The sequence below is a fragment of the Pithys albifrons genome, chromosome 1 (assembly GCF_047495875.1).
Source record: "Pithys albifrons albifrons isolate INPA30051 chromosome 1, PitAlb_v1, whole genome shotgun sequence".
Taxonomy (NCBI): Eukaryota; Metazoa; Chordata; class Aves; order Passeriformes; family Thamnophilidae; genus Pithys; species Pithys albifrons.
In genome coordinates, this window is record NC_092458.1 from 84,438,229 (window position 1) to 84,462,661 (window position 24,433).

The following is a 24,433-nucleotide window of genomic DNA, read 5'->3' on the forward strand; positions in this document are numbered from 1 at the left end:
GTGGGGAGAGGATGGTGTTAAAATACCCATCCCCATTCCCCACATGCATAGCTGGTCCATAATTTTTTGTGGGTACCACTCATATGGAGGTTTGTGACCAGCAAAAATAGGAGGTGGGGAGTGTGTGAATTGAGTGTGGTGTGCACTGTGGATTCCTCAGCCTGTCCCTTGGTGTTCTAGTGAGGGACCTGGCTGTGGTCCCTCAACTGGTGCTTTTAATATGCATTAGGAAGAACCACCTCAATGCACTTTGATCCAGGTGTCTAGCTGCTGCTTGGCCATTAGTCAGTACTCACCTTCCTCATCCTCAGCAGCTTTGCCCAGGCAGAGCCTGGCCACTTAGACCTGTAATCTCCTTTAATGCCTTACAGAGTGTCACATCTCAGCTATTTTTGTTGCTGCACAGCTAGCAGGGTCTGGCAACCTTGCTAGGCATGTGGTAGTCTGAATCCCGCACACAAACTTTTCATCCAGCACATCCAGTGATTCAGCTCAAAACTGGCTGGAAGATCCACCCCTTGTCATAGAGGACAAGCAATGGAGACTCCGTGGACTTCAGTGCTTTTTACCCCAAAATAAAAGATTTCAGTTACATTTCCAGTCCAGACACACTGATGGTTTGCTCCCCATTGCTTGATACTCACACTTGGAGTTCCTCCATTCTGCAAGGAGTCTTGTTGACAACAAGAATCCAGCAGCCCTAAGCCCACCCTTCCCTGTGAAGATGCCACCAAAAGCACAGTGCAGAACAGCCTCCCACAAGCCACTTGATGCTTTTTAATTGGAGTATTTCACTTGGACATATGTTTTTCATCTTACATGACTTGGTGTGAATACAAAGATGCCAGCAGATGCTAATACATATGACACACAGGCACAACACACAAAGTCCTGGCATCCCCCCAAATGGTGGGGTGCATAGGAGGCCAACAGAGCTGTAAGTGGAAGGATGAGGGTGGTGGTGGTGAAAAGATGACCCAGGACAGCTCTGGAAAACACTGCTGTGCTGCATCATCTGCTGCGTATGATGTGGGAGGTGGGGATGGCTGGAGACTCACAAAAAGCAGTGATGGTGGTGGTGATGATGGACACATGTCTAAGGACATGTGGGATCCCAGGGACAGCTGGATCGTGGCAGCTGGGCAAGGAAGAGAAACACCAGAGATTGATAGTGAGAAGGCAGCTTGGCTCTCCATGTAGCCTTGGCTGGTGTAACCATGCTCCCATCAGCAGAGTGCCTTGGGTAGGGAATGGTGGAGGAAGGAGATCTCCTAGCAGGCCCGGCTGGCTGGTGAATGTTTCCTTATAGCATCTCATTCACTCCGATGGAACAACCAAGGTCCTAAGTCACTGCTGCAGCCCAGTCAGGTGTCATGGTCCGAGGCCTGGTAGGCAGCACTGACAATTCTGCCTGGCACACCATAGTGTTGGAGAGCTGAGTCCAGCTGAGCTTAACAGATCAACATGTGAAACCCCACAATGTGGACTTTGCGAAAGCAGTAAAACTCAGCCCAACGCACGGGACCAGGAAAGGTCTCCCACATCTACTGAGATATACTCAGTGTGACACCAGCACCAGATGCTGGTCAACAGTTGTCACCTCTCCTGATAGTCCACACCCAGCCACATGCTCCTTTGAAGCCTGAATTATAGAAAGGCACCCCCAGGCTTCTTCTTCTTCTTCATCCGCCCATACACTACATGGCTTCAGCCTCCTGTCTGTCAGCAGGTCCAATCTTTGCTCCAAAGCAGGCTGGTCTGCACTGCCTGGTGTTGGGTGGAAGACAGGACAAACAGCCAGCAGATTAGTACAACAAATCAAAGATGGAGAAAAGCCCAACAAAATCAAGGATCTGTCATTATTGTGAGTTGTTCAGGCTCAGATGGGACTCATAAAGAGCTGCTTTATACCACAACACACACAAAAGCACAATAAAATCCTCAGCTGTTACAAACCCAATGTCCAAATTCATATTAGAATTACAGCTCAACATAGGCTTGGCCTCAGTCTTCCAGTCCTGGGGTCTTCAAAGCCCCTATAGCCATACTGAAGCTTGCAGTAAAAGTCCTCCTAGTGTTAATTTTTCTGGGCACGGGGCAAAAGGAGATAATTCATCTTCAAACTTCACCTCCAGCTGAGCCCTTAAGTTGGGAAAGATGTGCCTTACTCAGCCTCTGGCAGTTATGGCTCTTGGGGAATCCCTGGGCGAGGGGTTGTTCTGCAGGTCGCCCTCAGCCCCGAGTCAGCATCTAGAGACCGGCACAAAATGCAGGGTTATTTTTTTTTCTTTTTAATATTTTTAAAAATAAATAGAAGAAGAAACAAAACTTTAAAATTTGTTCTTTAAATATTTCCAGCATTGCACAGACAGGACTTTAGTATTCTAGCCAGTTCAATCAGTAGTTTGTTTATTCTGATTCCTAGTTAAAATGTGCTCCTTGCAGCCTGCTTTTTCTTTCTGTCCTTCTCAAGAACACAACATATTCTTTTGTAATGACAAAAAAAACAAGCCCTGCATTGTTCATTGGCCATCTTTTCAGCATGGGTAAGAGTTCTGTTATTCCTCTTCAAATCTGAAACTCCCAGAACCTTCCCAAAAATCTGTTAGCATCCTAACTGCTCTCATATTTAAGAAAAAAAAAAAGAAAAAAAAACCAAAGCAAGCCACACGCACACACAAACACACACAAATCTTCCAAGAGCCTTTGTGATGCCAACTGTTGGGTTTAGGCAAACCCCGGAGTGTCTTTGCTCAGTCACTCTCTGAGAGCACTGGTGTCCCCTGGAAGTCTTTGAGATGTAAGATGGAGTCCAGATGGAGGGAGAGGAAGGAGAATGGGAGGTCAGAGATAGTCGTCTTCACTGGAAGGGGAGGTGGGATCGGAGCCCTCAAGGTCAGAGTCCAGTGAACTCCCTGAGGGTGTTCGGCTCATCTTCCACATCTGAGAGGCAAAGGTTCTCCCCCAACTGCATGGGTATCCCACAGCCCTCAGCTGGTGAATTAGCCTCATGGCCACCTGCCAGTGGCTTCTTGCAGTTCACTTGCTACCCTTTGCATTCCTCTGTTTGCTCATGGCTGTTAGCATCTGGCTGATGTATGAGGTCAAAAGATCATCCATCTTGTACCCCTGAGAAGGAGAGAGAAGGTATTACCTGTCTTTAGAGCACAATTTACAGTTCCTGGCTTCTCCCTCCTGAACACAAGGGCTATCAGTTCTTGTCTTTTCAAGTTTTCAAGTACATTTTGAACTGTTCTACCATTCTCTTTGTGTGAAATGTCACCACCACAAGGAACACTGTCCAAAAAATAATTTGCAGCATTGAGATGGAGGAGCTCACTGTCCCATCATCCTGCTGAGGCTAAGGACATAGGGAAGTTGGTTGGGACACTAAGCTTCAAATGGCTAACAAAATACTGAATGCCTCAGATACGTAACAATTAATTCAGTAGGAATTTTTATCCTTCATGCTTTGGATTTAAGATAGTCTAAGAGGAGGTTTGTGGCTGTGATTATTACTAGAGACAAGTTGGGCAAAGGATCTTGATAAAAGACCTCAAGAGTACCCCTTGAGCCCACACCAGCTTTAATGTGTTTTTCAGTCTAGTGACAGGGAGAAGTCCCCCATGCTCCTGACATGGCAACATCCCAACCATGTCAGGCTTGCTTGTACATTGGATGATGGACCAAGTGAGAGCCCTTGATTCATTGAGCAGAGCAATGAGAAGTCCAGAGGAAAAAAACCAAACACATCAGGGGGCTCTTCTGAGACACCTCTTTGAGCCCAGGGAATCCCTGAGGCACAGTTTGCTGCTAGTCAGGATTTGGTCTAATCTTTAATGCTCCTTACCAGGGAGGTCTCACAGAGCAGCTTGCTTCCTCTCACCAAGTTGCCAATGGTTATATGGAAGTATGTGTTGCCACTGCTCCAGTTGGAGATCTTGGTGAAGGGGTGAGTGATGAGGATATCCTGGTGGGAACACAAAATTGACACTCAACATGCAAGAACCTCCACTTTCATGGAAGAACCTCAACATGCAAGAACCTCAACTGTGGGGACTTCTTAATGTCCCTGTTCACTTTCCACTGAAGCAGACCAAGGATGTGATGAGACTTATGGGAATGGCAGTGAGATGCAAGACTCTGGATCCTCCAGTGCTTGTGAAGGACTTCCATACTAGAGTGACCATGTAGACGGTGGAAGTAACTAGAAGGATCTCATTTACTCTAGCTCCTGTTCTAATGTCTGTGAAAGGACTATGGAAGCCATGTGTGTATCCTTCAGTTACAGGGTCCTAATAGTTAATGCTCCCAATCCATCTTCTGTTGAAAAAGGCTGGGTGGCTCGTTGCAACAGTGAATTTCTGCCTCCAAAAACTTTTCTGTCCATCCAGCCTTTCTACCTAGGCTTAATTAGAACTCACAGAGTTCTGAACATGCTCTTTGGGATGATTTCTGTGAGGGTTTGGGGAGTGGGCTCAGGAGTATCTTGTGAAGACCTCAGTTTTGCTTACCTTGGTTTTGGGATCAATGAGGCTGACTCCATGCTTATTGATGGCAATTAGAAGGATTTCTGGATAATTTGGCTCTGTAGTTTGCTGTTGGAAATGAGATGAACTGGTTAGTGGATGTGTCAAGCAAAATCAGACCCCTTAGTTCCTATCTCCCTGTCTTCTGACAGTACTTGATAGCCCATTAACAGCTATCCAGCTTATCCTTTAAAAATAAGCATAGAGTTCATCAAGGTATCAGCAATAATCATGACTGTCTAATTAATTACAGATTTCCTAAATGCACAATAACCAGTTGCTGAGCTGCTGACAGCATTAAGTTCCTTGTTCCCTTTGGTGGCTTCCCAAAAGTGAAGCCATCTTGCCACTACCATGGAAGAGGTGGGATAGACCAAGAAATTCTAGAGTTCTCCTTTCCCCTTCCAGTCTCTCTGGGGCTTTGCTCCATCTTATGCACACTGATGTGGACCTCCAGGCCAAGAATACACTGCTCTGTCCCCTTCTGATCTTTACATTCAGGTTTACTCAGTTTGGTCATTGAGAAGAGGAAGTTGCAAGGTGTCCAGAGTACCTGGACTACCTGTACTAGTGCTGTGGTGGGTAGTCTGGATTTGGTTTGTGGTGGGCGCAGACACCTCCCTTGAAAAACCACACATTCCTCTTTGCCTTAGCTAAACAGAGAATGGCTCTTGGCTCTTCAGCAGCACAGTTATGAGTAGGGACCCAATGACTGAGACATGCTGAAGTTCTGCAGTGTTTCTGTCTGTGTAAAGAGGCAGGACAGCAAAAGAGTGTATTTGTCCTTTACTATGAAGAGTCTCACACTCGTTCCCTGTTTCATCAGGGTTGTCACAGTCTGGTTCAGATTTGGAACCCCCCTATGTTACAGGGCTTGTGACCTTGGGTAAAAGCTGTCAGAGAACCCCCAGGACAGATACCTTCACTTCAAAGAATGCTGATCCAAATGTAGGCCACTTGAAGATAATCTTTAGAAAGGCAAGCTTGGCTTCTTCTCTTGTTTTGCCTGCATGCTTATTGTAGTATGCCACGATGGACTGGAACAGAGAACACAACAGATATGGAGGGTTTGCACTACCTACCACCAGGAATGTTTGCAGAGAAAAAACATCAATCCCACAATGAGAGACTCACAGAATAGTTTGGGTTGGAATGGACCTTTTAAAGGTCATGTATTCCAACTCGCCTGCAATGAGCAGGGCCATCTTTCAATAAATCAAGTTGCTCTGAGTCCCGCCCAGCCTGACCTTAATGTTTGGTTCTAGTCTCTGTTCCAGTGAACACTTCAAAAAAGTGCTGGCTGGTCACTGGAGCAGGGCCTGAAACCAAGACAGGTCCTTCTCAGATGAGCTGAGCTGGTGAATCCATTAAAGGATTATAAATTTTCTTCCAATTAATGCAACAGAGACTGAGAGACCTTCAATCCAGAGATGCTGATAGCAGAGACGAAAGAGAAAGGACTTATAAGATTACTTGTTGGCAGTGAGACACCCCTGATATTTTAAGACTTGCCCTGTCTGCACCTGTGCCACAGCTCTCCCTGTGTAAAGCAGGGAGAATTACTCCTCTCCTCAGTAGTCAGACCTGTACACAAGCTTTTATCTCAGCATGTGTTCATATGGCACTGCATCCACCACTACAGCCACAGTCGCAGGACAAAGAAAATCCGGGGCAAGGCATGTGTATGTGAATGTACAATTTCTCCTCTTGGTGATGCCAGGGAGGCAGAATCTCTGCTAAGGCTCAAGAAGGACCATGGGCTGCTCATTCTGGCAATCCAACTTGAATGTCAGAAAAGTCACTCAACAAACTGGGCTTCCCACAGCCTAGTCTGGCATGTGAATCAAGCTGCTAGTTTACCCTTTTCCAGTCATCTGGAGAGAGCTGCCGGATGAGGTCCTGAGGCACCAGCTCCTTCAGGAGCTTGGGGATGCTGGGGAAATAGGACTTGTCATCCTCAAATTTCACTCGGTAGATGAGAGCTGCCAGCTGCAGGACCTCTTCCCGTGTGCACCTGTGGTAGCCGCGCAGGTACTTTGGTAACTCCTGCATGAAGGAAAGAACAACTGAGAGATAGAGGGGATGCCCATGGACCTTCACCCTCAGATGTTAAATGAAGTTTATGGAGGTATCCAGGTTAAGAGGCTGTGCCCTGGGAACACCTGCAGATGGACAAAGTCTTTGCAACCCACTCCTAATCCCTCCCAAGTCTCCACTGATATTGCAGAGTCCTGGAGTACCTGGTAATAGTGGAAAATTGAGTCTGCCATTGAGTCTTTTCCAGGCGATGTGTTGGTCCACAGTTTTTTCATGAAGAACACTTGGTAGGTGAGGGAAGGCACTACACCTGTGCAAGGGAAGCAGGAATAAATATCAGTGGTGAGTACTAGCTGGCAATCGGTGTCTGCAAGCCAATGGTGCCCATCTGCTAGCACAACCTGCAAGGACAGAGGCATTCACAGGGCCAAATGCATTCTGATGTTGCTGACCAAACCACATTACTGCCATGCAAAGCTTTGATAAAATGACAGTGTCTGGGTTCACTTGCACCATCATACTTCAGTGATAGAGTGCTTATGCCTAACACAGGACAGAGGAGGTGCCCTGGAGGCACCTGTGTCTTGCAGCCACTGATAAATTCAGCAGAGCTGCAGTCAGTTCCATCGTGGATGTGATCAGGGAGGTGAATCCCACCACTAAACCTTTCTGCAGGCAGTTCCTGAAGAGCTGCTCACCAGCAGGTGCTCCTTGCAGGGGCCAGGACTAGCCCTTGAGCAGAGGTCTTGCTGCTGCCTCCCAGGTTATGTCCCCAGGAATAGTGCAGACAGCACACCCACTTCAGACCACAGAATTACAGAATCATTAAGGCTGGAAAAGACCTCTAAGATCATTCAGTCCAGTGCCAGGTTCACCACTAAACTATGTCCCTGAGCACCACATCTACATGTTTTTTGAACGCTTCCAGGGACAGTGATTCCACCACTTCCCTGAGCAGGCTACTCCAGTGCTTATGGCAGACTGTGGTCAATCTTGTTAGAAAGGTCAGGAGGGCTGTGGAAGGGCTGTGTGTGACTCATAAATGGAAAAAAGTTACCATCTTTTGCTGGTCTTGCTTTCTTTATCCAGTCTGTCAAGTGTCTCACAAAATCAAAGAAGAAATCTCCCTCGGGCACACTGATAACCTGGGGGACATAGCACATGGTCACAAAGGCTGAGCAGGAGAATCACAGAATATACTGAGTTGGAAGGGAACCACAGGAATCATCAAAGTCCAAGTCCTGGCCCTGTGCAAGACACCCCATGTGCCTGAGAGCATTGTTCAAATGTTTCTTGTACTCTGCCAGGCTTGGTGCTGTGACCACTTCTCTGGGGAGACTGTTCCAGTGCCCAACCACCCTCTGGGTGAAGACCCTTTTCCTAATATCCAACCCAAACCTCCCCTGACAGAGTTTCATGCCATTCCCTCTGGTCCTGCCACTGGTCACTAGGCAGTGCCTGCCCCTCTGCTTCCCCACCATAAGCTGCAGACCATGATGAGTTCTCCCCTCAGTCTCTTCTCCAAGCTAAATGAGCTAAGTCACCTCAGCTGCTTCTCATGTCTTCCTCTCTAGAACCTCCACCATCTTTGTAATCCTCCTCTGGATGCTCTTTAACAGCTTTATGTCCTTCTTACATTGTGATGCCCAAACAAATGGCAAGATGCTGCAGGCATTATTGGCCACTGCCCCACCTCCTGTAGTTGTTGCTCATTGTTTTGTGCTGGTTACACTGATGTGATACAAACTGCTGATGTAACAAAGCTACTGCCAGCATCTTGCTTCAGGCTCTGCTTCTAATTTCACCCATTACTTCTTATAGTAGCTTCTTGTTTCACCAGAACAATTCCTTTTCTTTCTTGGTGACTATCTCCATAGATTTCTTCCAGTTGCCAAAGGCAGCTCTAAGCTGCACATTTTTCTTGTTTAGTCCTTCCTCATAAACCCAACTCAGCAGCAGGCTAGTAGAGTTTTGCCTGTCTGTGTTAACTCCTTTAGAGTGACTGCTCTAAGTCAGGGATGTGGGACTGCAAACCTTACCCATATCAAGTCAGATCTGACTTAGAAATGCCACACAGCTTGTAAAGAAATGCTTCTCACGAGACAGCTCTGGCTCCACCAATGTTACCCACTGGCAGGTGGGTCACTGTGAGTGCCTCAGAGCTACCTGAGCCTCTGGGTGGGTCACTCACCTTGTCAGAGATTTTGACAAAGAGGCTGAAGCCCTCAGAGGACTTTAGGAGCAGCCTGTTGGAGATGTTCTGGCAGAAGTCCTTGGCTTTCGTGCTGGACTCCACCTCGAATGCCTACAAAGGAAGGAAGATCCTCACCACTGCTATCTCAAGATTAATGTCCAATTTATGCTGTCTTTGAGGAGCTCCAGGCACACATGCATAGAGGGATTCAGATGCCCACCACCAATGAAATCAGTGACACTGAGAATTATGGCTCAGGGCATGGGCAGGGACATCTGCAGAAGCTCTGTCATGGTACTGCCATACTGCTGGGCTTTGTGATATGTTATCTATATCCTGTGCTGGCTTATTCAGAGCTCCCCAGGCACTGCGAGGGATTTTTCTGATCTAACAGTGAAGCCTCAGAACTATTTTCTTGGGGGGAAGATGGGGTGGGAAAGAGAGTGAGATACCTCCAGACTGATTTGTCCCAACTGTTTCTCCACTGAGTATGTGTAGGTAAGATGTCTAGCTTAGATCAAATGCCTGGCTTCTAGATAGCTGAATAGAGGGAAAATGACTCCTGCTTTCTGGATATCTATGGATGACATACCTAAAGGATGAGATATCTAAAGGACTTTCCCACCTGCATGCACATCCCAGTCCTGGTTTTGCCTTTTGAGCTGTAGTCAGCATTTACATTGCCTCAGTTTTGGTCCGCCCAGTTAAAGAGATTTTAATAAGACAGGCATCCTGACAAAAATTAATTTCCTTTTCCCCCATTTACCTCATCGGTGTCATCGGGGAAGTAAACCTTATGGAAAATTTGAGTGGTTTTGTGTTGAATGGCTTCCACTTCTACCAGGTGAGGTGGGTATTTCCTGGATCCATTCCTGCAAAACAGGAGGTAACAAGTGCCATAGCATCATCAAAGCAAGAATCCCTTGTTTAAATCTTCCATTTAAATACATATTCTTTTAGAGTAACTTCAGCTACTTTCTTAATGTTTTTTCTCCTAAAAAGAAAGAAAAATTTTACTGGGGAATGTGTATTTACTTAGATTGTAGATGATTTAAGAGGCCCTGGACAAATTGATTCATCTTTATTTTTCCACACAGTTTATCAGCAACATCCTCCACTCAATGTCCCTTTCAATCAGCTTGGTGTAATATAGAGAGAGGTTGGGAGGTTTAACTGTCCTCCCTGTCACCAGAGTATCTCCTAGTTGTATTTTCTCACACGTATTTAGATATTGTGGCACTGTCAGGATTAGGTCTTTTGGTGCCATACCTCAGGGCTTTTTGGAGTCTCTGGATGCAGTCTGCTGCCAAGGGGTGATGCTTCCGGGATTGCAGAAACCTCTGGACATGGGGCAGGAGAATGTTACTTGGAGGGAAAAGGCCTGTACACAACCACAAGAGCTCCCAGCCTTTCTCTTCACTGTATCTATACAAGGAGAAATCCAGGAGGAAAACAATTAATCACTCATGGCACAGACACTTCATATCTGCTTTGCCCAGCACAGGCTAGTGCATTTGGGACAAGGGGAAAAGCCAGCCCTTACTTGATGTGGTTGTCTGTGAGCTGCTTGAGGGTCTGGCAGTAGATTTCATCCTTCAGGGGTTCGGCTTTCAAGGCACCTTCAAATATTTGGTCTGTCAGCTCATTGACTGAGCGGGTCCTTTTGGATGGGTAGTCACCCATATACTTCAGCACTGGTGGAGGGCAGAGTCAAGGATCAGCTAACTGGGATATCTGGGGAAGCCCCTCTGTTCATGATGTAGTTAAAGACATCCCACGCTGACTACAGAAGTAGCTGCAATTTTGTGGAGGGGGCAGAGTGTAGGGTAAAGGCTTTAAATTGCTTTAGGAGATGTCCAACAAACTGTCTCTCCCTTTACTGTGCATAAAACTCAATTGAAAGGATTGTTTTGGAGTTGGGATACGTAGACCTACGAAAGTTGTGTGTTACCTGTGATCACATGTATGGGCACCACTGTAAAAGATCAGATCTTCAGGTACTGTCAGACACCAGTGGAGCTGCACTAACATAAACCAAGTGACAACCTTCACCATCATGAATATTGCAACTGTTCTGCCCTCTTATTTTTTTGCCGATTCTTTTCTCTTCCTGTTAGTATTTGCTAATAAGAGGAAACCTATGGTAGCAGAAACAGTGTAATATTAATCAGTACCAAGTTTATACCAAAATAACTATACAAACCATGGAGTTTGAACCCTAGAGCAAAATCCTACCAAAAAAATAAAGGCTTCAACAGATTGGATCTACAGCTGCACTTATCTCTTCTCTCCCATGTTGTGTACATTCTGCAAGTATGGGATATTCAGGCACCAAACCCTCTCTCCGAGAGCATGATCTGCACTCACACTGATTAGGGCTATGTCATTCCACAGCAGATGCATTTTGCAGAGACTCAGCTGACACAAGCCAGAACAGAGTGAGTGTGGACCAGCAGGACTCATGAATTTGTTCCCTAGTCCTCATTTCTTAAGAAGTAGACCCACCTCATATCTCAAGGATGCTTCAGCACAGATTTATGGCTCAGACCCATCTCCAGGCCTATGACATGGTCCCAAAGCTGTTGAGGGACCACAAACCTTTCCATGGGCTTTGCTTGGAGACCTAAAGAGGTTGCTCAGCCCTTTGCCTGTCAGACCTGTTGCCCAAGGGCCCTTCCAAGCAGAGGAAGGATATCAATGAAGGCCATGCAGGCTTCCTGGGACAGCTCCTCGCTGCCCAGGATCTTCTTCAGCAGTGGCTGTTTGATGGGCTCACGGGTGTAACACCACAGCTTGTCCTTTCCACGGCTCTTGGTGATCATGACTCTGCTGAGGGTGTGCTTGGGAGGTGGCCTGGTGGTAAATGCAAAGCAAGAGGTAGGGACATTACAGGGATAAAAGAGACAGCTTGTGGCCAGTGTTTCACCTGATAAGGTTGCTTGCAGCACCTGGCAAATGAACTCTTACACCAAACAAGACTTCACAATTTAGCAAGTATCCACCTCCAGTTCTGCCCAAAGATAACCACTTGTACTCTCCTAGGGCTCAGAAAAGTCCTTTAAGCACCTTACCCAAGTACTGACACCAAAACAATGTACCCTATATAACAAAGAGCTTCTAACCACAATAAGGATGATGACAATGAATGGTCAGGCCAGCCACACTGAAAGAGTATCACCTAGCAGTACAAGCCTACTAGGGGCTAAAAATCCCGGAGGATGTGGTCTGCCTGTTTGGATTGCCAGCCCATCCAGACAGGAGTGGGAGCTTTGATCAGCTGCATTAAGCAGTGATTCACATGTAAATATTTGTAGCTGAGACAAAAATGCCAGCACCTAATTCAAATACTGGCTATACAGTCTAAGCACATCCTTCCATGTGATAATATATTTCACACTGTTACACCTTTACTGAGAATAAATCCTTCATAAAACCTTATCCGTGGAAAAACATGGCTCAAATGCCATGACCTAAATTGGAGGTTGCAGTTGTACAAAGTCACATAATGGGGTATTCAGAGTCTTTTCTAGTAGCAAAGTTTTCCTGATTTCCAAGCTACTTGCAAGTGGATTCCTATAATTTTTGAAGATGGTTTAAAAATCACCTAAAATAATCATAGGAAAATTCCTCCAAGGTGTATGGCTTTACTTTCTCTTCACTATCTGAAAGTGCCAGCTGAGAGGTTCTGATAACATCTTGCCGTTGGTCAGGGGTCATTGTGACCAATGCCTGTGGGATGAAAAGTTCTCTGTTACTTGGTATATTTGATATAAAATATATCTGATGTATTCAGAAAGAGGAAGCAGGTACAAAACGAAAATAACAGTGAATGAATAAGAATAATCTATCAATCTCAGTTAACAGTCAGTAAGAACTGTGCAATTGTCATTTCTCTGTGTCATTCTCAGTCACTAATGCAAGGAATCAAAAATGTTTCCATAGTGTGGCTCTTTTCCTAATGAAGACAAGGTGCTTTGGATCTTACAGCCTCATACATGAATACAGCAGTTCCCTCCAACCCAAAATACACCTTTAAGTAATCAGGCCAGCTGGAGGGTTTTAACATGATACATGGATATTCCAAGTCACAAGTTTGTGGTGTTCTAAGTGCCAAGATCCGAAGAAAGGCCAAGATCACTTTTCCTTGGACAACTTTTCACCTCTCTCACCCACTTTGGTTTCTGCCTTATCATCAGGGACACTTTGGCCAGATCTAAGGACATCAGGAAGGCTTTGACTTCATGGAGCATTGTCCCAAGTTGTGTAATTCTGTAAGACAGCTTACCACAATCTCCAGTGGAGGCATGGTGACTGTTGGCAAGACATACACAGAGTCGGTTGGGAAATCCCCTCTCTGCTTGGTCCGTTCGTTGAGCCCATTAGCCCACCCCGAGTTCATCACTTGTTCTCCTGTGTCCTGGTCCAGAACTATGAGGTCTCCTTTGAGGAAGCTGAGGAACCCAGATTCTTCTCCCACTGCAAAAAAGCAACCATTGGTTTGAAGTTCTTTTTTTTTCCAAATTTCTTGGGAATATTAAATCTACCTGTATGTTTACCACTGAGCTGGGCTGTGTACTTACCAGGGTTTGGGTTGTCTTGGAGAGTGACCACATACTTGGATCTTTTCCTTAGTCCTTCAAGGAAGGTCACCACCAGGTCCCGGATATCCTCTGCATTGTTGGAAGTGAAAGTGTATTCATCACCTTTAATAGTAGCCAAGGTGAAACTCTGTCCTTGCAGCTTTCCTCCTCTGGGATATATTTTTATAGGAGACATAGACATGAAAAATAATGACATCAAGATGCAAAGCCTGGAAAAAGACTGGTTAATGGTGAGATTGCCAGCTAAGTCTGTTCCTCCTTACCTGCTGCTTGACACAGCTGTGATCTCTGGGAAAGAGAGCTCTAAGAGAACCTGCTCTTGTTCATCCACAAAGTACACTCCTGTCCAATTGACAGCTACAATCACATCATTTTTAGGCAGGCTTGGCCCTGTGTTGAAGACAAGGCATACAATTAGTTTTTGAAGGGTCTTAGGATACAGAAAATATGTGCCTTGCAAAGGAGAATGCAACGATAGGAAAAAAGTGGCGTTTTTTGTTGTTGTTGTTTGTTTTTGTTTCTTTAGAAAGAGAAATAGTGGCACTCATAGCCTAAGCCATTGCTAATCAGGATGCACCAAAAAATAACATATGCAAAACAGACCAGATAGATGATGCCCTTCTTGTCTGTGGAATCCCCCTCTCTCTTTCATTTTGCCTTAGAGCATCCTGTGTTCTGGGGATGTGCTTTACTGACTCACCTGAGAATTTGAAGGCTTCATAAAACCGAGAGAACAGCAAAGGCCACTTGAAACGTGCAAAATCCACTACCTCTTCCTTGACCTTTTTTGGGTCTGCTCTCTTCTGAGTATAAATTCCCTATGGAAAAAGCAAACACAACCAACATGAAACAAACCCACACATATTCAGGAAGAGAGCAAACAAAATCAATCCATGTAATCTGAAGGTCTTAGAACTAATATTAAAGGAGGTCTCAGTGCGGCTAAGGGCCAAAAAAATACCACAGGAACAGGTGATAATTTGGGCAAAGTCCTGGCCTTTGGTTCCCACTTTAAGGTGGCTGGGCAAGCATGTGGGTGAGATTTGTCTCAGCTGAGTCTGAGTATCCCTAAGGCAGGTGTCCTTTGGCTTGACAGTCCTTTAATTGGAAACAGACAACAGCCCTTAAGCACCATTTTTAGGACATTCTCAGATACTGACACTTCTATACAAAACTTACAGGCTGATGAAGGAAGTGCAAGATCCAAGATAATTGCATCCCTCACCACTGACAATTAGGGTGAGGTGAGGCTGGTAACATACAGGGAGATGTTTACATTTTAGGGATCTTAATCTGCATCTGGCTCCTGCTGTTGAATGAATGCCAATTACCACACCAGGATGAGCAACCCTATGAGTTGTCACGAGTTATGGGTAATGAGTTATGGAAGGGTTTGCTATGTCAAAGTGTTCCAAATGTTCTAATTGTAGTCAGGGAGGTTTTATACAATGTCTGGCACAGTAAGGTCCCAACACTGCCTGTAGACATGAACCACCACTGTAATACAATCAGTAACAGCACAAGCCTCTGTAACGGGAGTGTCATGCCAGAGATGGCGTTTCATTTCTTCCAGTGAATCTCTGCAGGTTGCCTGTTTCTGTCACATCTTGCCTCAAAATCGGTGGTAAAGCTGAATATAGTTAGCATAAACTCCGCCCTTTCTCGTTGGTTTAGCTTCAGGCCACACTAAGAGCTGAGCTAAGATGTGTGATATATGCTTAAAAGGCACATGAAACTACTGAAGCATGCCATGGTGCTTGATTGCCCTCACCTTTTTATGTGCAGCTATAATGAGCTGAGCCCATTTTTCTACTGTTTTTGATGCTGTGATCTCTCTGTCTGGGATGTAGGATGGAATTAGATTTAGCAGCCTTTCCAGTACCATCTCTGACCCATAATCCACATAGTATTGTTGAGAAGCCAGTTCTGCCAGATCTTCCTCCTGTGGGAGCCAAAAAGTCAAGTTAATGCTCTTATCAGGTCTTCACAACATCCCTTCTCCACCATTCAAGGAGTTCTTTGTGGCAGCTGGTTGCACTGCTGCTCCAGATTGGTGTGGGGATGCTTCCTTTCAACAGAACTTCAGCAGGGCTTTTTGCACATCTAAAATCCAGGAGACTGACCAATAAAAGCTATGATTAAGCCTTAACATGTTCATTGACTAGCACCACACAACCCTGTACTGTGTGGCAACATTTTTGCCCCAGTCTTTCCTTGCAGACCAGTCTGTTTCTAAGGCCTGCAGTCAGCCGTGGATGATTTTCCTACAGTAAACAGAGCCTAATGATTGAAAACTGAATGTATCCATCACTTCCCACACTTGGGAAGCTCAGCAACTGAAGTATCTGTGCATAATGCAGAACTGCAAAATGTCCTTTGGTGCAGCTACATTTCAAGCACTGGGCGGCGGGCGGCGGGGGGCGGGCATGGAATAGAGCTACTGAAATGATAATAGGACAAGGAGACCAGAAGGTGGGGGAGAAAGGGCAGGACTTCTCATAAGATAAAAGAGCTGCAGGTAATGAAATACAGATGTGAAAAGATGATTTAGTTTCCAAGGAGACTGGACTCTACCACACCACAGGAGAATGATCAGGTGTTTGGGAAGAGACAGGTTTTCAATTTGACACCTGGATGATACTAAATACAAGCAAAAAAGCCCCCAAACCCCATCAACCAACAAAACCCCCAATCCCCCCCAAATATGCTGGACATTTTCTGAGAATTTTATATTTCCTGAGATGCTAATTTCAGTAACACTGGAATAATTCTGTAAGCTCCCAGAGCTTATGCCATAATGCTTACGCTGCCAATGTCCCTTCACTCTGTGGCAGAATTACTGGGTTTGTATCGCATAGCAGACGTCTCCATACCCTGAAAGGCATCTCTCATGTCTAAGACTAGGCAGAATTCACCAAACAGGATTCTGCTGTGTATTCCTGATCTTATGATCTGGTTACAGACTACCTGTGGCCCTCCAAGCAGACGCTGATGGATGAAGCAGCCATTCGCTTTCAAAACCAAAAGTCACCAGGAGAGAGTGCTCATGCAGCACACGGGAGCATCCAAGCCCAGTCAAGAGGATCTGATTGTTGTAGCTACTGTTTTCCAAATAAATACCACAAACCCCATGCTAACAGGTGTCCAGGGAGGAATATTTATCATCCCCTTTGTTGGAACCTATTTCACCATCTCAAAGACACTTTTCGGACCAGACCAATAACTGCTGAAGTTGCATACCTTGTCACATCGGTATTCCCCAAACTTCACCCCTCTCACGATCTGTTGGTAAATGAGATTGGTGGCCACGTTGTCCTCACTTGGGTTGTGCCAAGGAGTGAAGATCTCCTTCCTGAAGAAGAGCCGCCATGGTGCATTGCGCTCCTGTGCTCCCTGTTCTTTGGCATACTGCTCACACTGAGACACAGCATCCATCACATGGTCATTGCCACTCCCCAGCGAGGACACCTAGTGAGGGCAGAGGGAATTGTGGCATTCACCTCTCTAAATGCTGATCTTTCTGGGGAGTGTATTTTTGAGTCACTCATCCAGACCTCCTCTATGATCAAAATAAATCAATGCATCTATATCTATTAGCCAGCAAGGACTGAATAGGTCTACAGCATAGCTGTGTGAGTCATTCCATTTTGAGCTCCAGTTTCCCATCCGGACTGAAAGGAGAGCATCAACATGAATTAGCAAAGCCAATGGTCCCATTATAAAGCACTGTTGATTTATACTGTGCTTTGAAATACCCTGTTTCAAAGTCATGGTCTTGGATTCAACCATACTAAGCATCAGACAAGCCCAGAATAAAAAAGCCTGTCCTTTTAGAGAAATTTATCACCACTGTCTTTTCACTGGGGTCTGGCCTGAAGCCCTAAAGCACTATATCCCCTCAGACTTAACATCCCTGGATGAATGTCTCCTCAAAAAAGACAAAGAAAATGTAGTATAAACCATTTTCTTCTCCACCTGCAGGCAGAGGTGCTCACATCGGGAGGGGAGAATATACTTCTTCCTCTTATACAGTAGCTGTAGGTTTCTAGTCCAGTCCAGTGGTCAGAGCAGGTTCATCTTTGAATAGGTTGCTCTGTGCATTTTCCTGCTAAATTCTGAATATCTCCAAGGAGGGAGATTTTTCTACAACCCTGCTCTGGAGTTTGACTATTGTTAAAATCATACTGACTCTTGCACTGTAGAAATGCTCCTTCTGAAAGTTATATGACAGCAAGCAGAACCTCCCTCTTCTTTCACAGAGCTATTCAGGAACAGAATTTAAGACATACCTTGTCAAAAAGTGCAATGTAAAGCGAAAAGCCAAATCGGTCCTTCAGGCTGATTTTGTCAGCCAAAGAATTACAGAGCTCTTTAGCAGTTGTTGCAGAGTCAGTCAGCAGTGTTTTTGTTGTCCCATCCATAAATGTGACAGGCAGCATGATCGGTTTCTTGGACTTGGTTGCCTAATGGATGAAAGTCAAACTATAAAGTTATGTATATTCCAACACTATTTACCTACATCCTCTTCCATCCCACTCTGATAACCATTTACTAATTCCTGATCCCAATGACTGGCTTCTTTTCAATACTACCATACCATGTTTATCAAAAGGATAATGTATGGTGACCCACTGGAAGCACCTGAAAGTCAAAGATGTTTTATTTAATGCATTCAGTCATCAAGGTGCCTAATCCAGTAAATACAAGCATACCTGGGAATGCTCATGGACACTGGAGCACAGCTGTATATGCTTGTAAACCAGCACATGAAAAAAACCAATTTTTGCACAAACTGCCTGTTCCAGCTATGATTATCCCCAAAGAAGTCCCAGGGACCATTCTCAGGAGGCAGTTTGTCTGCAGCCACCTTCATCTGGAATACAGTTTCCTAGAATATGTGGGGGCTTGCTCCGTGCCAGCTGGCCTCAAGGCCCAGCAGCACTCTTAAGCACACATAATTAAAAAGTGCTGAGGCAGTCAAAGGGATTGATCTGAAGATACATCCTCTGGAATAACATACTCTGGAGCAAAGGCAGGATGCATGGGGAATGCAGTATCTTGGAATTATCTGAAAATTCTTGACAGAAATCGGCATTTTGTTGCCCCACACTGTGTCCTGCCAGAGATGTGGTTCCTCTGACAGTGAAAGGCTTAAACCCTGAGCCCCAGCTGCCGGGGGAGGAGATGGAAAGGGGCTCATACCTGCAGCTCCAGCCAGCTGGGTGGCTGTGTCCTTGTCCCATTGGCAAATGTCCGCCTCAGCCTCTCTTCACAATAGGGAGCATAACCTGGGGGCCCTCCGTTGATAAAGTTCCTTAAGTACTGTTGGCAGCAGGGAACACATTGGTTAGACCTCTGGCTCTAGAGGCCAAGCACTTGCAAAGGTTAAAAAGCAATGTTTTATAGGAGAAAAGCCCTCTGGGACTAACGACAGTGCTACCACTCAGGCTCAGATGTTCGTGCATCACATCAACTGGAAGCTGAGAGAGAGTAGGAGAGTCTGCACCCCTGACTTTTTCTACTGTGCATTTGTGGCCTTGGAGTTGGTAAGATGTCAGACTACACAGACCTTTGATTGAAGCCAGTGCAGCAGCTTTTCTGTTCCTGCTATTGCTACCACTGATTTCTATCTCTGTATTTTAAAGATGTATTATAAAATGTTATTGAGTGTTGGCCAGAAAGATGGTAGTGAATGAAAAAGATGTGTAAGTAATCATCTAGGGGAATTTTAAGTGAATGCCACTCAGAACACATAGCTACAGCACAAAAGATCTTTCACAGTGACATTAAACAAGTATTTCTTTAGTCAGATTTTAAAATTGCATTTTGGACGATCCTAAACCAGAATTTCAGGCACTTCACCATATGTCAAAATTACAACCACATTATTGTAGAGTAAATTAAATCCGGTGACTTCTACAGTATGAAAGATAATACACTTAAAAATATGACATAAAAGATAATACACTTAAAAATATTACATAAACATCTTGGCCAAAATGTTAGCTAAGACTAATAGTTCTGTAAATCAAATTCTTCTGAGAGACTTTATAGATAGATAAAGAGTTCTCTGAATGGCAACACAGCTGTTCCTTCTGAGGCACAGACTGCTTTATAACAGTCAGCCATAAATAACACGGCTAGAGATAGGCATCTCTGTCAATCATAACTTATAGAGACACTATGAAATATCTAGGAATACAGCCAGGTCACATGGGTGAGAGCTGCTGCAAATGATTGTAAGGAGTGAATGCAATGCAAAAGTGTAGTTTTAATTATGCTATTGCTAATAATGAACTATGTAATTACATTTTTTTTCATATTTCTACTTCCTTGTGACTGAGCCTTCCTACTTAAGCCCACTGTTAGTTGAAAGAAAGGTGTAAAGAACAGGAGTGCTAATGTGTCTTGACTCAAGCTTAAGATATGATGAAAGGTGTATAATGGGATCCAAAGCAAAACTTGCATATTTGGTAGCTGGAATACTTAAAAGACTGCCTCATTATTAGTTAAATCCTTCTTAAAATGTTCAGTTTTAAGTGACACTTTTGAATGACAGAATCATAGAAGGGAACGGATGCCATCCAGAGGGACCTGGACAGACTTGAGAGGTGGGTCTGTGTGAACTTTCTGAAGTATCAGTAAGGCCAAGTGTAAGGTCCTGCATGTGGGTTGGGACTATCCCAGATACAAATACAGGCTGGATGGAGAGCAGAGGAAGAACAACCCTGACGAGAAGAACTTACTGTTGTTAGTGGACATTGGCTCGGCAAAGTGCGCTTGCAGCCCAGAAAGCCAACTGCATCAAAAGCAGCGTGACCAGCAGGGCAAGGAATTGGATTCTGCCCCTCTGCTCTGCCCTCATGAGACTTCACCTGGAATACTGGGTCCAGCTCTGGGGCCCCAAATATAAGAAAGACATACACCTGATCCAGCAAGTCCAAAGAAGGCAACAAAGATGATCAGAGGGCTGGAGCACCTCTGCTCTAAAGACAGGCTGAGAGAGCTGGGGTTGTTCAGCCTGGAGAAAATAAGGGTACAAGGAGACCTTAGAGAGCCTTCCAGTACCTAAAGGTGTGGGAGATAAAGGGGCTTGAAGATGAAAGAGTTGGAGAAGGACTTTTGACAAGGCCACAGAGTGATAGGACACAGAGATGTTGATTTAACCTGACAGAGGGTAAGTGTAGATTGGATATAAGGAAGAAATTCTTTCCTGTGAGGATGGTAAGGCACTGGAACAGGTTGCCCAGAAAAGTTGTGGCTGCCTCACCCCTGGAAATCTTCAAGGCCAGGCTGGATAGGACTCTGAGCAACCTGCTCTAGAGGAAGGTGTCCCTGCCTATGCCAGGGATGTTGAACTAGATGACCTATAAAGAGCCCTTCCAATCCAAACCATTCTATGATTCTATGAGTCTGAGTCTCCAGAACTACTCATAAATTATTTCTGAAAAGTGCTTCACTAGCCTAAAGTAATCTTTCACTATTAAGGATTTAAACCCACAAAACTTCCTGTGGCATACTTTCTCAGATCTCATTTCTACACAAAATTTAATTTTCTGCCACTTTGCCAGTGATTTATTTGCTTTACTAGACTTCATACTGGCAAGGCCTGGGGATGAAGGAGGGATTTCTAATCTTGGCTTCAGCTCTTCAGTGCTGAAGACCCAGTAGCTAATCTGATATCTATGGAAATGAATGGAATATCTTTATTTCCAGTCAGGCACTGGAACAAGCTGCCCAGGGAAGTGGTGGAATCACCATCTCTCGAAGTGATAAATATAGATAGGGCACTTGTGGACCTGCTTTAGTGGCAGGTTTGGCAATGGTTGGACTTGATGATCTTAGAGGTCTTTTCCAACCTTAACAATTCAATGACTCTATAACTCATTTTGAAAGCAAACTGTTCAAATATGGGCAATGTAACTTTGCCCAGAAAAAAACCACAAGAGAATTTGTAAAAACAACCTGATTTTCAAAAGTGTCAGTTCTTAGCAATCCCCACTGACTTCAGTCCTGCTGATCCATACTGCTGCTGAAGATAAGATGTGGGTCTCATGTGGCTGCTTAGAATTGGATGTCTTCATTATGACACATGGTGGGATATGTGTATCATGCAGAGAGCACCTATGCAAATGCACTTCCAGGTAAACTAAATCCTTTCTTTTCTAAGCGCAATTTTTAAAATACCAATTTATATTTATAATTAGCTGTGTAGTTCTATTCCTTGCCAATTTTGTTAGAGTAAATGCTTGAGGTCACACTGTCGATGTCAGTAAATTCTTGAACAAATGCACAGATCTTTGTATATGAGAAACAGGGGGGAAATGTGGGCTATTCTGGTTGTTCAAATTTCACTTGCAGTTTCCCACAATGAACTTTCCTGCCAGAAGTCACTTAATAACATCTTCACACATCTACAGTGAAGGCACCATCTAAATTGGTTTTCTACATTCCCTTTAGAATCATAGGAAAGAGAGGGCCAGTTTTCAGGGATTGACTAATTTGATTCTCATTAGGTATGGAACTTGGGATCATGCACAGTTTTCTCAGGAACTTTGTCATCTTCATTTCTGGCAAAGATGAAGACTGAGATTCCCTCTGCTGTGAAATCCAAGAGAAAAACTGGTCCCATAGATGGAAAAGGAAATGGATTGGCAGATAATTAATGAGACAAATATCTACATTTTACCTTCACGAACTTCTCAGAAGGAGCAAAACATCCCACACAGAGGGACATCAGGATCCAGCCCCTGGCATGACTGCTTTTCGATGGATTCTGGGTCAGCTGCTTGCAGATCTGACAATAGATTTCATCCCTGCAACAGAAATTAAAAAAATGAATTCAAAGTTAAAATTTGACATTAAAAATATTAGAGGAATTGTTTAATTATTCTTATTAATTAACACAAATGAAAAAAACCCTTAAAAAACCAACATTAAAAGTTGATGGGTTTTGACACAAATAGAGAGACAGAGACAGACCCTGTCTGCACGTGACTGGCAGTTAAAAGTTCATTTTAGCATCACAAGGATATTAATTTGACTGCTCTAATGATGGTCACCCTGCTCACTGCAACATCTCTATAACGCCATCCATCACCGGTCCTGTGATATCCTCCGAGCCTTCCATATGTTTCAACTGAGATTCCCACAGCTGACTGACATTGCTTAGAGAAGGAGAGAAATAAAAGGGAGTCTCAAGGTTCAGGGAAGCCTAATGTCACCTCTGGGTGACAGAGTTTATTCTGGCTTCTTACAAAGATTTCCCAGTACTACCAAGGTCTCCTAATATACCTTTCATAAAGGCCCATCATTTGGAAGTCTTTGTTTGCAGGCTGTTCCTTGAGACACCTGAATTTGCCTTTTTGGGGAACTATCAGTTCCAGTGGAGACCAAGATTTGTCTAGCTTTTATGTCTGAATGGGTACATACATTGACAGGTATCTCAGTTTGGGATTGAGTGTCCATCTTTGGCTTTATCTTAGTTATCTACATGCAAAATGAGGGATAGCATTATTTTGTCATCTATCTGGGAGGCCACAAAAATGTTAGGCAACCTGTTACACTGACAAAACTCATGAGAAAGCCCATCAGACACTACCAGGTCTGCCTGAAAAGACTTTGTACAGAAAAGTAACACTAAGGGCTCCATGTTGAACTGGGAGGACAAAATTAAAATGAAAGAAGGTGATCATCAGGTGAAGATGCTTATGTTGTTCCTGGAGTAAGCAGACAAGTGTGAGTGAAAAGAGTGAGACTGCATAGGCAAGGACTGTATTATAAGACACACACACACACACACACACACACACACACACACACACACACACAGAGAAATGGGCTAAACCAAAGATGTGCAGGCACCTTAACGTGGCACTTTATTATTATTTTTGAATAATTAATTTAGCAACTGAAAAGAGCTTTTCATTAGCATACCATCAAAAATTTTCACACAAGTAGAAGAGATCTAAATGGTGAAACGGAAAACAAAGGAACAAGAGTGAGCATTAAAAAACAATCCAGTAGCCATTTTGACTTTCAGAAGTGTTTGAATCCCTCTGCATGGTCTTTCCATTGGGCCTGATATGGACAGTAAGGAACATGATCCAGCCCAGCCTGCATTGTACAAGGGAACCATAAACGTTATAAAATGAGAGCTTTTCAAAGCTGTGCACACTATCAAAATTGTTTGAATATTTCAAGACAAGCTCAAGGAAGAAGGAATGAAAAGAATGGCATGTTCATGCCTTTGTCTGTATTTCTAACCTTAAGGCTGGCCTGAGGATGCCATTACCAATAATGAAATGGAGCTTTTCCAGGTTGGAGGTAGGTCGGTCTTCGAGCATGCTATTACCCTGGAGTGTAGACTCACCATCGTGAAGTCTCTTTGTCACCTGTCAATCAGACACATTGCTTTCTTTCAGTACAGCCAGTTACTATGTCTCCCTTCACTCCCATCCCATGTGTGTGGTGCTTCCCCAAGAGGACTCCTCCACCAGCCAGGAAGTGTCTCAGAAGTTCTTCCATCTAGGACTTTAGCAGCAATGGCAGAGTTCGACTGTGTTGCCTTTAAACATGTATGGGCAAAGTTAAAAATGGTCCTGCCTAGTCACACTTCCACCTGCTTGTTCTTTTTCTGGGATTTCTACAATGGCACCCTTGCATCCCAGTTCTGAGCTGGTCCTGCAGATGGGAGAGGGCCACCAAGGAACTTTGAATAAATCTACCTTATTGCCAAGGAAGATGTGTCCCTTTAACTGATTAATATTAAAATAATCAATAAAATACTAACAAAACAGACCCACTCCCCATGCTAATGATGCAACCTAAAATGCAAAAGCATGGTGCTGTTTGTGAAAACAGGGATGGCATTCATCTGCCTACCAGTTCTCTGTCTCAGGCAGTCAACTCAGTCTCTATTTAGAGTCATTACAGAAAGACAAACATTTCCAGAGTGTATGACTCTAAATGGTGACTATTTCAGGGAGCTATCTTCAGGCTCTCGAGAAGCTAAAGCCAGGTGAGATGGTGCCTGCTCTGGAAATGGGCAGTCTTTGCACTGTTCTGATATC

General features: G+C 44.4%; 1 protein-coding gene across 3 annotated transcripts in view; it reads right to left on the reverse strand.

Moving 5' to 3' along the window:
- Positions 1–789: 789 nt before the first annotated feature.
- MYO7A (myosin VIIA) overlaps positions 790–24,433 on the reverse strand; it is a 101,026-nt gene continuing 77,382 nt past the window's right edge. For all 3 annotated transcript variants that reach the window (XM_071557162.1, XM_071557144.1, XM_071557153.1), the window contains 23 exons: positions 23,628–23,755; positions 22,051–22,177; positions 18,564–18,683; positions 17,651–17,824; positions 16,602–16,829; positions 15,133–15,303; positions 14,062–14,179; positions 13,625–13,751; positions 13,341–13,510; positions 13,046–13,236; positions 12,365–12,489; positions 11,456–11,613; positions 10,304–10,457; positions 10,030–10,185; positions 9,527–9,632; positions 8,758–8,871; positions 7,624–7,711; positions 6,770–6,876; positions 6,390–6,575; positions 5,450–5,566; positions 4,515–4,598; positions 3,851–3,970; positions 790–3,129 (listed from right to left, as the gene is read on the reverse strand). In XM_071557162.1, coding sequence (XP_071413263.1) covers positions 3,040–3,129; positions 3,851–3,970; positions 4,515–4,598; positions 5,450–5,566; positions 6,390–6,575; positions 6,770–6,876; positions 7,624–7,711; positions 8,758–8,871; positions 9,527–9,632; positions 10,030–10,185; positions 10,304–10,457; positions 11,456–11,613; positions 12,365–12,489; positions 13,046–13,236; positions 13,341–13,510; positions 13,625–13,751; positions 14,062–14,179; positions 15,133–15,303; positions 16,602–16,829; positions 17,651–17,824; positions 18,564–18,683; positions 22,051–22,177; positions 23,628–23,755 — 3,159 coding nt within the window. In that variant the 3' untranslated portion in view covers positions 790–3,039. The remainder of the gene's footprint in view (positions 3,130–3,850; positions 3,971–4,514; positions 4,599–5,449; positions 5,567–6,389; positions 6,576–6,769; positions 6,877–7,623; positions 7,712–8,757; positions 8,872–9,526; positions 9,633–10,029; positions 10,186–10,303; positions 10,458–11,455; positions 11,614–12,364; positions 12,490–13,045; positions 13,237–13,340; positions 13,511–13,624; positions 13,752–14,061; positions 14,180–15,132; positions 15,304–16,601; positions 16,830–17,650; positions 17,825–18,563; positions 18,684–22,050; positions 22,178–23,627; positions 23,756–24,433) is intronic.